The sequence below is a fragment of the Microchirus variegatus genome (genome assembly GCF_963457635.1).
Source record: "Microchirus variegatus genome assembly, chromosome: 19".
NCBI lineage: Eukaryota > Metazoa > Chordata > Actinopteri > Pleuronectiformes > Soleidae > Microchirus > Microchirus variegatus.
The window spans coordinates 4561416-4574831 of record NC_139820.1 but is presented as its reverse complement, the minus strand read 5'-3'; the positions used below and the strand labels follow the sequence as shown (position 1 = coordinate 4574831).

General features: G+C 39.8%; 1 protein-coding gene across 1 annotated transcript; it reads right to left on the bottom strand.

Moving 5' to 3' along the window:
- Nucleotides 1–1846: 1846 nt before the first annotated feature.
- On the bottom strand, nt 1847–10312 carry LOC310940893 (platelet endothelial cell adhesion molecule-like). The gene is made up of 12 exons (XM_083905939.1): nt 10262–10312; nt 10124–10159; nt 8340–8470; nt 8107–8249; nt 7766–7913; nt 7529–7664; nt 5279–5539; nt 4333–4605; nt 3982–4260; nt 3551–3634; nt 2809–3081; nt 1847–2125 (listed from the first exon to the last, which is right to left on the bottom strand). Exons 1-12 carry the CDS (start codon nt 10302–10304, stop codon nt 2007–2009), a joined length of 1926 nt encoding a protein of 641 aa, XP_083762065.1. The 5' UTR covers nt 10305–10312; the 3' UTR covers nt 1847–2006.
- Between the last annotated feature and the right edge of the window lie 3104 nt (nt 10313–13416).

Sequence of the window (13416 nt, the reverse complement as noted above, 5' to 3'; positions counted from 1 at the left end):
ACCTATCCTCACTCTGCTGTTGAGTGTGTGTGTGTTTTTTCATCCAAAATTTGACAAAAAAGTCCTTTTGGACGACATACATTTTTATGACTTTTTTGTCAAATTTTGGACAACATACATTTTAATAAGAAAATCATAAAAAAAAGTATGTTGTTCAAAATTCAACAAAAAAGTCATTAAAAAGTCATAAAAAAGTATGTCATTCAAAATTTAACAATAAAGTCATAAAAAAAAGTATGTCGTTCAAAATTTGACAAAAAAGTATGTCTTCCAAAATTTAACAAAAAAGTATGTCTTCCAAAATTTGACAAAAAAGTCATAAAAAAGTATGTCGTTCAAAATTTGACAAAAAAGTAATTAAAAAGTATGTCGTTCAAAATTTGACAAAAAAGTCATAAAAAAGTATGTCGTCCAAAATTTAACAAAAAAGTAATTAAAAAGTATGTCGTTCAAAATTTAACAGAAAAGTCATTAAAAAGTCATAAAAAAGTATGTCATTCAAAATTTAACAATAAAGTCATAAAAAAAAGTATGTCGTTCAAAATTTGACAAAAAAGTCATAAAAAAGTATGTCTTCCAAAATTTAACAAAAAAGTATGTCGTTCAAAATTTGACAAAAAAGTCATAAAAAAGTATGTCGTTCAAAATTTGACAAAAAAGTCATAAAAAAGTATGTCGTCCAAAATTTAACAAAAAAGTAATTAAAAAGTATGTCGTTCAAAATTTAACAGAAAAGTCATTAAAAAGTCATAAAAAAGTATGTCATTCAAAATTTAACAATAAAGTCATAAAAAAAAGTATGTCGTTCAAAATTTGACAAAAAAGTCATAAAAAAGTATGTCTTCCAAAATTTAACAAAAAAGTATGTCGTTCAAAATTTGACAAAAAAGTCATAAAAAAGTATGTCGTTCAAAATTTGACAAAAAAGTCATAAAAAAGTATGTCGTCCAAAATTTAACAAAAAAGTAATTAAAAAGTATGTCGTTCAAAATTTAACAGAAAAGTCATTAAAAAGTCATAAAAAAGTATGTCATTCAAAATTTAACAATAAAGTCATAAAAAAAAGTATGTCGTTCAAAATTTGACAAAAAAGTCATAAAAAAGTATGTCTTCCAAAATTTAACAAAAAAGTATGTCGTTCAAAATTTGACAAAAAAGTCATAAAAAAGTATGTCGTTCAAAATTTAACAAAAAAGTCATAAAAAAGTATGTCGTTCAAAATTTGACAAAAAAGTCATAAAAAAGTATGTCGTTCAAAATTTGACAGAAAAGTCATTAAAAAGTCATAAAAAAGTATGTTGTCCAAAATTTAACGAGGAAGTCTTAAAAAAAGTATGTCGTACAAAATGTAACAAAAAAGTCATGAATAAGTATTTGGTCCAAAATTTGACACAGAAGTCTACGTCCACGTCTTTTGCAACAATTCAGAGAAACAGCACACAGAATACAATAAGCATAACATATACAGAATGTCATATAAGAATCACACAATGAGCATATTTGTGTGTTTTCCTCACATTATTTACCACCAGAGTGCGCCATTGCAGTAAATACTTCTCTTTTTTCCTCTGCTTCACAGTTTTTTCTGTTGCCACATGGGTCCACCTGGTGGCAACTTGGGTTTACTACATGAATTACACAAGCTCAACACATGAATAAGAGGAAAACACCAGGATTTGAATAAAAACAATTCAGAGGCAAATGAAGATAATAATTGTGCTCATATTCTACATCATAATAAAAATATATATTTTATTTGAACATAACACAACACAAAATGCTACACAAAAGCTGTGTTATATGACATGTTTGATCATTAACGATTTGGTATAAATATGTGGTATCTGGTGTTTTTAATATACATTTTCCACTCTTGAATCATTGACAGTCTATGTGTCAATCATCTTCAGGCGCTGGTGTTGCTAAGTAACTGCATTTTTATGTCTGAACTTCATACATTTGTCAGTGCAGCTACACTGGAAACTTGCTTTTTATATCTTCAGTGCTTAGTGTAGATAGCTTCCTCTACCCATCGTGGATTTGATGTACAGCACATACACCAGCAGCGACGCCACCATCAGGCAAACTCCCGCGATCACGGCTTTCTTCCACAGCGCCATGTGACCTGTAGAGACAAAGAGGAACAATTAAAAGTGCGTCACCATTTTGAACCCTTTGTATGTTGCTTTTTTTTTTTACTATAAATGGGAATATTAATTTGCAAAATCTTAAAATCTTATTCTAACCCTATTCTTATTCTGTTGGACAATCACTCTAATCACAGTTTACACAATGTAAAGCAAGTGAGAAGTAGATCCTCATTTTCCCATAGACCATAGTCCATTCTAACATGCGTCTTGGAATTACCAGCGTTGCCCCCTGGTGGCTATTCAGTATATTCTCACTTCCAGTGTCGTCCTCAGCCAGGAAAACCAGTAAGACTATATCCATTATTTTAAAGGCGCCACATGTAAGAATGTGGCCAAACACGGTTACTACATTCAAATTCAAAATACCGAGGTTTTTTAAGGTTTCGTTTTTTTTGTGACGCAACTGGCAACCCGTGGTTGCTCGGCAGCTGAGACTCTACCGACTGCGATGATTGGTAGACGGCGGTAGGTGGCGCCACATGCCAAAATAATGATTTCAAAACATAAACAAGATTTGCAGTCTGCAAATTATTTTTTTGAATGCAAATATTTTGGCTGTACTGCTGTTTATGGCCAGTTGCTTTAGATTTATTACATAATGCACCTTTTAATATGTCTGAATCCTCGTTTGACATTTTGGAGTTTTGCATTTTGTTACCTGGAGCATCGAGTCTTTGACTTAGCCGGGCGTCCTTGTGATTATTCTTAGCCTCGCACATGTACTTGCTTAATTCTTCAAGCTTGTCGATGGTGACTGTAAAAACTGCGTCCTCAGTGGGCAACTTGACGGCGATCGTTTTCAATCGGTCGCCGTTTCTCAGCAGGGTGTAATTGATCGGTAAATCGCCAGAGTCCGAGTGACAGCGGATCTTGACAGGTTGTCCTGAGATCGCCTGATCGACCACTGAAATCTTAGGAGTGGAAACAGGAACTGAAAAGGGGAGAAAGAGAAAAGGTTTAGCGGTTAGCATTGGAGAAATTAGCTGGATAATATTCCTTTCTCCTCTTAGACCTTTCACCACATGCTAAAGCTAAAGGTTGCAATCGGGCCATGACATGATACAAAAAAAAGTCTAAGGTTCCCCTTAACGACAACTGCACAGAAGTTCATTGTCAGTGTGTGTTGTAATAAACAACAATTCAACATGTTTATATTTTCAAGTAAAAGTTAGGCTACGGTTAGCGTCTGGGGCTAGCTGGGAAGCATATTGTGACAATGGATTAAGTGTGCAGCTGGTTCTCGAGAGTGTTGCGTGACAGCGACGTAGAATTTACAGTCTCCGCATTCACAAAATGTCAAGATCTTTGTAGCGGTACTTAGCGTAAAGTAGCGGCTAAAGCTGTTTTTCCAAACACAAACGGTGTGGAACAGGTAGCGATTGAATACTCATCGGACTCACCCTGTTCAGGGACCTTCTTACGGGGGACAACGTTGTCGGGGCCAAAGGCTGCGTTTATATTCCGTTGTTCTTCACGGGTAACGCCTATGTGCAAACAGAAAGCCAGACTCGTGTAAAGTCGTTGTAACTTATCGTCTTTTTTTTTCAGACATTTGCAAAATCTACATCTTATTCTGTTGGAGAAGACCTTGTAAGACCAATCACTCAATGTAAAGCAAGTGAGAAGTAGAACCTAATTTTCCCATAGACCATAGTCCATTCAAATTATGGAATTAGCATATTAGCATATTAGCATATGGAATAACCCTGGTGGCTATTCAGTATATTCTTACTTCCAGGGTTGTCTTCAGCCAGGAAACCAGTAGACTACATCCATTATTTGGCTTATGTTTGAATGCTTGTTTGACATTTGGAGTTTTGCATTTTGTTACCTGTTAGCGGAGCATCGAGTCTTTGACTTAGCTTGGCGTCCTTGTGATTATTCTTAGCCTCGCACATGTACTCGCTTATTTCTTCAGGCTTGTCGATGGTGACCGTGAAAACTGCTTTCTCGGTGCGCAACTTGACGGCGATCGTTTTCAATCGGTCGCCGTTTCTCAGCAGGGTGTAATCGATCGGTAAATCGCCAGAGTCCGAGTGACAGCGGATCTTGGCAGGTCGTCCTGAGATCGCCTGATCGACCACTGAAATCTTAGGAGTGGAAACAGGAACTGAAAAGGGGAGAAATTGGAGAAATTCTTCTTAGACCTTTCACCAAAATCCACTGTTAATCTGTTTCTCACCTTTAGGACGCACGGTCAGGGTTTCACTGCGTTTCTTGACGCCTCTGGCTTCAGCCTCACAGGTGTAGGTGACATCATGGTCCAGGGCTTTGCCAGAAAATACTCCCGGCTTGGTGGAGATCAGACGACTGTCAGGCGGCTCCAGAGTGTAAATCAGCTCTTCCTTCTTGATTCTCTCAGAGGCAAAGCGCTCACTGTTGCAGGTCAGTGACATCTTTTCTCCTTGAAAGACGTCAGCGGGGAACACGGTGAGCGTGGGCGATGAAAACAGTTCTGTGGATCGACGTCAAACAGACGACAAGTCATGCAATCTGCAATCGGGACATGACCGGGCAACACTGCGCAAACGCCATATTCTCCGTTTAGCTCGGGTTTAGGCCCGATTCCCCCGTAAACTGTCAGCCATAGATGCAAAGATGTTCGACAGTCCGTAAGAGTATTTAGTGACAAATTATAGAATTTAGTAGAAGATTCCCTGTGTTGTGATAAACAACAATTCAACATGTTTATCTTTCAAGTAAAAGTGAGGATAAGGTTAACGTCTGGGGATAACCCCACTATGGTATGTTTTCCATTAAAAGTCACACTTTTATTCACCAAAAAGTTACAAAATGAATAGAAAACACAGTGAAGGCATTGAGAAGGTTAGAAATAATGATTTTTATTCAAAATAATCACTTTGCCCTTCAAAGAACCAGGGTTTTCAAGGGTTTTCTAATCATCCAATAGCCTTCTAACGTGATTAGCAAACACAACGTACCATTAGAACACTGGAGAGAATGGGCCTCTATACACCTATATACATATTCCATTAAAAACCAGACGTTTGCAGCTAGAATGTTATAATTAAATGTTATATTCATTGAAAAAAAAAGTGCTTTTCCTTCAAAAATAAGGACATTTCTAAGTGACCCTAAACTTTTTTACTGTGGTGTAAGTCACTCACCGTTCACTGACGCTATCCATGTGGCGATTTTTGTGACGTTCCCCATCGCTAATCTGCACTCGAAATCCAGCGGGCCCTTTGCCTGTGCAACCATGGTGTAGCTGAGGAAAGTTCCTCCTCTGCTGAGGCGTTTGGTCCTCAGGTACAAGTCGACGAGCATGTTTCTGACCGTGCAGCTGACATCGCATGTGACGTTGAGCTGGTCTCCTTCAAAGACCTTTGACTGAGAGTAGATCTCCAAAGCTGGTGGGATGGAGTCCTCTAGGGACACACAACGGTTACGGGCCATTAGCAGTTTGAGTGATCTGAGGTTTGAACTCACAACTTTAGACACCAAGAGCAAATCCCATTGATTTTTTTTTTTTACCTTAAAAATGATGTTTAAAGATGTAGTTTATGGCTTTATAGATACAGCACTGTTGAGAGGCAAATATTTTCAAGCACAGATTGTTCAAGTCGAATTTTCTGAAGATGCCCTGGAGCAAGTGTGGTGTCAACTGAGCAAAACATGTAGGGGGGAGGTAGGAACACTCTATATACTTAAATACTTAAAGTATTATTCATTAATATTCTACTCAAGTTAAAGTACCATCACAAGTGTACTGGTCTAAGAAATGGACTTAAGTTCAAGTAAAAAAGTGATCTGCCCTGTCCTCGTCGTTCACCTGTCCTCATCATTCACCTTTCCTCAACATTCACCTGTCCTCATTATTCACCTGTCCCTGTCTCATCATTTACCTGTCCTCATCGTTCACCTGTCCTCATCGTTCACCTGTCCTCATCGTTCACCTTTCCTCATCATTCACCTGTCCCTGTCTCATCATTTACCTGTCCTCATCGTTCACCTGTCCTCATCATTTACCTGTCCCTGTCTCATTATTCACCTGTCCTCATCCATCATTTACCTGTCCCTATCCTCATTATTCACCTGTCCCTGTCTCATCATTCACCTGTCCCTATCCTCATCTTTCACCTGTCCCTATCCTCATCATTCACCTGTCCTCATCTTTCACCTGCCCCTATCCTCATCATTCACCTGTCCTCATCATTCGCCTGTCCTCATCATTCACCTATCCCTATCCTCATCATTCACCTGTCCTCATCTTTCACTTGCCCCTATCCTCATCATTCACCTGTCCTCATCTTTCACCTGCCCCTATCCTCATCATTCACCTGTCCTCATCATTCACCTGTCCTCAACATTCACCTGTCCTCATCGTTCACCTGTCCTCATCGTTCACCTGCCCCTATCCTCATCATTCACCTGTCCTCATCATTCATCTGCCCCTATCCTCATCATTCACCTGTCCTCAACATTCACCTGTCCTCATCATTCACCTGTCCTCATCATTCACCTGTCCTCATCATTCACCTGTCTTCAACATTCACCTGTCCTCATCATTCACCTGTCCTCATCATTCACCTGTCCTCAACATTCACCTGTCCTCATCATTCACCTTTCCTCATCATTCACCTGTCCTCATCATTCATCTGCCCCTATCCTCATCATTCACCTGTCCTCATCATTCATCTGCCCCTATCCTCATCATTCACCTGTCCTCAACATTCACCTGTCCTCATCATTCACCTGTCCTCATCATTCACCTGTCCTCATCATTCACCTGTCCTCATCATTCACCTGTCCTCAACATTCACCTGTCCTCATCATTCACCTGTCCTCATCATTCATCTGCCCCTATCCTCATCATTCACCTGTCCTCAACATTCACCTGTCCTCATCATTCACCTGTCCTCATCATTCACCTGTCCTCATCATTCACCTGTCCTCAACATTCACCTGATACAAGGTCTCCTCACAAATTCGGCCTCCATTTTGCTGCAAGTTGGCTTGTGTTAGCAGCCGAGGGAATTTGGGTCATGGGACTGCAGCTACGTGGGAAGATTGGTTTCATTTCATGCAAGGGAAGTAGGACTTCCTCTGCATAGCATACTACGACTACCTCTACTTGTTTCCGACGTTTGTAACCAAAATCACTTGAAAATCTAGTCTGTTGACTTTCAGAGGACACATTTAAGAGACTCTGGAAGAACTGGTTGAGTACATAAGACCATTTAGGTCTGACTTCTGACCTTTTTATATTATGTTTCTTTATTATTATGGTGTCCCGTCTGATGTGTACCAGATGTAAGCATAACATAACATGTTAAAATGTTTCACTAAAAATGGAAATTTAAATAATAATAATAATCAAAAATTTAGTCTGATTACACAAAGAGGCAAAACATTACCTTCCAATTTTAAGATCCTGTTTTTAACGTCCTCCGCTATTCCTCTGAGTTCTTCATACTTCTTAATTTTGAAGACATAATTGTCCGTTGTTAGTGAAGCAATGCTTTTAATCTTAAACCACCTTTGCACATGGATCTGAAACCAGAAATCAGAATTCATGTAGCAGTTTTTAACTGGGTCACACGTTTAATATAAGGACTTGATCCAATTGGACCCACGCTGACAGCACAGCTTACCTGAATGGAAAACTGAATGACGCGTTTCACATCATATCTTATGTTCCATGAGTTGTCACTATCAGTGCTATCTCCATCCGTTATCAGAACAAGGACTTTAGTTGCATTAGGAGAGGCACCTGACGCTGGCTTTTCAAAGATATTCATCCTGAAAAAAATAATAAAAAATGAGCAATTGTAATGCTCAGAATAAACAAACCCACACATATAAACATGAACAATTATAACAATGTGAATAAATGACTTAATAAATCAACAATTAATCACTTTAATGATTAATACTTCCAGCCTTAAGGATTCTTGTTTTCTTAGTATTTTAATTTTGCTGAAAGTGAACTCACAGCACAAATCTGAGGGCCGCGTATGTGTTGGTGAGCTGCTCCATTTGCGTCTCTTTATCAAGTTTACCATCAGCTCTGCCATTTCGATAGTCGTTGAAGTCAAAAACGGTCCTGGATTCTGAGGAGAACTGAACTGCTGCAAACTGAGGCGAAAACAAAGAGCGGAATATAATACAGCATTTGTTTAATCACGACAGCACGTGCATGTCATTCGTTGCAGTGGAAGAAGTGACCTCGATAGATGTGTTCTTCAGACTCTTCATTGTGTCCTTAATGAAATCTTTGCATTGGTTGAAATCGTCCGACGTCATACTTGCTGATCCATCGAACAGAAAAACGAGGTCCAGCGACTTTTTTGTACATTCTGTAAAAAGAAACGGACAAAAGATACGCTCGTTCATTCACTGTCCACCACTTTATTCTCCACATTTTTTTACATTTTATGTACAGACTGCACTGTAAACTCAACATTTCAAGGCAACTTGATGCAATCACGAGTTTTAAAGCGGACCTAGACCGGAAGTTCCAATTAACGCTCCAGGCACTAGTCCGGGTACATCCGGTTGCGTACATTGAACCGCAGAAGAAGAATAACGTCCGTTGTGGAGGTGTTTCACGAGCGACAGTGTCTTCTGAATCTGGGTCAAAGTCATAAAAGGTTTCTGTCTGAAACAGCGCGGCTATCTATCTATCTATCTATCTATCTATCTATCTATCTATCTATCTATCTATCTATCTATCTATCTATCTATCTATCTATCTATCTATCTATCTATCTATCTATCTATCTATCTATCTATCTATCTAGCTATCTAGCTATCTAGCTATCGTTAGCTTAAAGCTGTCTATCTATCTATCTATCTATCTATCTATCTATCTATCTATCTATCTATCTATCTATCTATCTATCTATCTATCTATCTATCTATCTATCTATCTATCTATCTATCTATCTATCTATCTATCTAGCTATCGTTAGCTTAAAGCTGTCTATCTATCTATCTATCTATCTATCTGTCTGTCTGTCTGTCTGTCTGTCTGTCTGTCTGTCTGTCTGTCTGTCTGTCTGTCTGTCTGTCTGTCTGTCTGTCTATCTATCTATCTATCTATCTATCTATCTATCTATCTATCTATCTATCTATCTATCTATCTATCTAGCTATCTAGCTATCTATCTAGCTATCGTTAGCTTAAAGCTGTCTATCTATCTATCTATCTATCTATCTATCTATCTATCTATCTATCTATCTATCTATCTATCTATCTATCTATCTATCTATCTATCTATCTATCTATCTATCTATCTATCTATCTATCTATCGTTAGCTTAAAGCTATCTATCTATCTATCTATCTATCTATCTATCTATCTATCTATCTATCTATCTATCTATCTATCTATCTATCTATCTATCTATCTATCTATCTATCTATCTATCTGTCTGTCTGTCTGTCTGTCTGTCTGTCTGTCTGTCTGTCTGTCTGTCTGTCTGTCTGTCTATCTATCTATCTATCTATCTATCTATCTATCTATCTAAAGGTGTTGCCTTGGAATGGTTTGATTCTTATTCAGCAGTTGGAAGCTTCATGATTGGTGGTCCTCTACGTGGTTGGGAGAGGCGTCTTATCTCCCCTGTGGAGTTCCGCAGGGTTCCTCCCCGGGGCTCTTCCCCGGGGCTCCTCCTGTTCTCATTGTATCTGCTTCCTCTGGGTCCTATCGTTAGAAAATTTGCTATGCTGCTTTTAATTTGATCAAATGTTGGCTCCTCCGAAGTGTAACAATGCATTCTAGGTCCAACCTGTACTCACATTGAAATCGCAAAAAAAGCGAAATTGTGGAATTGTTTGACGCGTCACGTGAGGCAGAAGTCGGTCATGGAGATAGAACAATGCATTTTATAAAGCCTGAGACGTGACCTACCACCAGATCTTTAGGGTTAAAGCGTGACCTCCTGCTTTGATGTAAAGACGCATCGAAGCAGTAATTTACTGCAAAGATGCAGAACTAGTTCTACTCACGTGGCCGTGCGTCCACTACTGTTGCCGGATGGAAGTCTTGGAAGAAGGCAAGAAAGATGGACCAGATTAGACACCCATAAAAAAACAAACAATAAATCCACAGAGAAGTTGCTAAGAGAAGAAGGCAAGGAGTCTTACAGCTGGACAGGAGCGTGAAGGTGAGCAGTCGTAGAAGGACCATCCTGTCTGTCGCTGCTGCTGCTGCCGTACAAGATATTTACAGTTTACCAAGTATGGACGAAAGGGCGGTGTGTGTTTTTGTGTGGAAGTCTGCACGCGCGGGGGGGGGGGGGGGGGTTGGGTCTAACATCACAGCAGAACATCCGCTTGGATTAATTTGACTGGAAGTAATAATGTTCCCTCAGGATGTTCTCTGCTGTTGTGGAATGTTCACCTCTGTCTCCTCCTCCATGTAGTCGTCACTATAAAAAACACCGTGCTGTTGACCTCTGACCTCTGCACAGATGCTTCCTGAGGTTTAAGGTGTTCAGTTTTGGCTCAAATACTGAAATTTGCTCTCGCTTGACATTGATCTGACACATGTGGGCGGAGCTATTCTCAACCATAAACCAAAAACCATAAAAATCTGAACTCACGTTTTGAAGCATTTGGCAGACACCAAGACGTCCCCCCATTGGACGATACCAGCTGTCAATCCCAGTGGTGTCCACTCACACTGCTCGAGACTCGTTTTATTGCCTATTTTTCCGAAGAAGAGCTACAACTCCTGCGTACTGATGTTCTAAATCAGGGGTGTCGTGAAATTTGGTGGAACTCAATTTTGCCTCACCTTGGGGGGGGGGGGGGGGCCACACTCGGGTCCAGGAACTATGCCAATATAGCATCTTCGCCAGACCTAAGTTGTTATGCACATTAACCCGCTCAAAAATGACCGGAAAGCCACGGATATAATAATAATAACAATAACTAGATTGTGTAGAATTGGTGCAAATTCGCCAAAAACGCCTTTACGGCCCAACCTAATGAACGTGTGTACCAAGTTTCGTTTATTTACTGATGTTTTAAATCAGGGGTGTCAAAAATGTTGTCAAAATTTCCTCATGGTCTGTAACATCTTCCCACCAAGTTTCGTGAAATTTGGTGGAACTCAATTTTGCCTCACCTTAGGGGGGGCGCTATAGAGCCCTTGAGCAACGCACGGGTCCAGGAACTATACCAATATCGCATCTTTGCCAGACCAAAGTTTTTTATGCAAATTAACCCGCTCAAAAATGACCGGCCAAATGAAGGCCACGTATATAATAATAATAACTAGATTTTGTAGCACTTTCGCCAATTCGCAAATTAGCCAAAAACGCCTCCATTTTGGTGTTCAATCCAAAATTGTGGCCTTCCTGTAGGATTCACAGGACACTTGTCATTGACTTTTATTTACGGCCCAAACTAATGAACGTGTGTACCAAGTTTGGTTCATGTACGTCAAACCCGAACGGAGATGACCTACTAGATGAGATCCTCAGAAACTGTTAGCGTTAACGAAGCAGAGCAGAGGGGGGCTGGTCTGGCACAGAGCGCGGAGGTTCACTCGTGTCGCTGGTACTTTAGCGAGCATCCGCCTCTGCCTTCACTGAAGCAGGCACAAGCGGTGCCGTGTCAGTCAACACTGTGGTCACGGTTGTCATGACTGTAATGACGCTGCATTATGCACCTGAACGGCACAGGGGGAAAAACGCCACGTCGCAAAGGATCCAGTGTGTCCAACACTGAAACAGCAAACACCTGCCATGCGTATATCACAACCTCATGTTTTCACGCAACGTGCTGCTGAATGTTCCAACGTAGGTAGTTTGTTTTTAAAGGGCGACCTTTTTACGCGATGAATAAAATGTTTTCCCGGTGACATCAGCAACTTGCATCCCAGTCCTTTCCCCCCTACCTGTAATTGTATGTCCTCTCTCCAATGACCTCAAGGACTTCAGGGGTTTTAGCGTGGCGTGCATTGGCATGGCAACAGCACTTAGACTTTCTTTTTTCCCCCTGTGCATCCTTATTAAAATTCCATTATGCTTAATGGCCCAGCTTCATCCGCATGGTCAGAACACTGTGTGTTGATCAGTGTGTCATCATCCTTCGCTCTGTACCTCCTGAACGCTGCATTCGTGCTTTTTAATGTCCTTGCAATTCAATCAAACCAGTTTTTCCTCGTGTTCATCAGTAGCCTTGGATGTTCAAATGCAAAATGATTGTGTTAAAGTACATTTTTCATGTATCTGCACTTTAGCCTACTTTTACCTGATTTTTCCCCCTCACTGTGCAAGGTTTTTTTGTGGTTATATAAATAAAATTGACTTCCTCTTTGAACACTCAGTCGTACACACCTTAAGGTTTTTTTTAATGGAAGCCCATAGATGCCGCGGGTGTTTTGACTCGGCTAACGGGCTAGCTTCGGGTGTTAGCATTAAATTCCTGACACTTGTGGCAAGTTGCAGTCACGTTAGCACTAGCAGCTAAGCCCACGGATGCCATGGGTGTTTTCCCCCCTCCACGTAGTTTCTTGTTTATATTTTTTTGCCGTAGTCATCGTGAAATTAGCTTAGCCGTAGCGCCCACTAATATCCTTTACAATGAATTTAACGGTAAGGTTAGCACAGCATGCTAACCTTCTTGCTTGTTTTCTGGCGCTAGCGTCACTCGCCATTTCGATAAAGTCTTAGCTCGAGCTAACCCTACTGTAAAAGTGTAGAATATTAGCTTTATCTTTATAAAAAATGTAAATGAATTGAGCCACTGCGTTGTTTTTGTGCAGAAAATCTACAATAACGTAAATGTCAACCGTCGTATGTTAGAAAACAACTGTCATAATGCGAGTATAAAGAAAATGAATGCATTTATTGGGGATTTTAAACACAGCATGCTAACCTTCTTGCTTGTTCTCTGGCGCTAGCGTCACTCACTATTTTCGATAAAGTCTTAGCTCGAGCTAACCCTAATGTAAAAGTGTGGTATATTTGCTTTTTCTTTGCTAAGAATATGGATGTGTATTTTCACGAAAACACTTTTAAAGAAGCAAATATTGATTTAAAGGTGCATTATGTAATAAATCTAAAGCAACTGGCCATAAAATCCTCCTAATATGTCACAGAGACTCAGGAATAATGTTCATATAACAAATTGAACTCACCAACAACAACAGTACAGACAAAATATTTGCATTAAAACAAATATTTTGCAGACTGCAAATCATGTTTATGTTTTGAAATCATGTTTTGGCATGTGGCGCCACCTACCGCCGTCTACCAATCATTGCAGTCAGTAGAGTCTCAGCTGCCGAG

Coding starts and splice junctions, on each gene's coding strand:
- LOC310940893 (XM_083905939.1), bottom strand. CDS start 10,304: ATGGTCCTTCTACGACTGCTCACCTTCACGCTCCTGTCCAGCT. Junction 8,250..8,339: donor TGAAGAACACATCTATCGAG/GTCACTTCTTCC, acceptor TTTTCGCCTCAG/TTTGCAGCAGTTCAGTTCTC. Junction 3,635..3,981: donor ACTCGATGCTCCGCTAACAG/GTAACAAAATGC, acceptor GTTTGCACATAG/GCGTTACCCGTGAAGAACAA.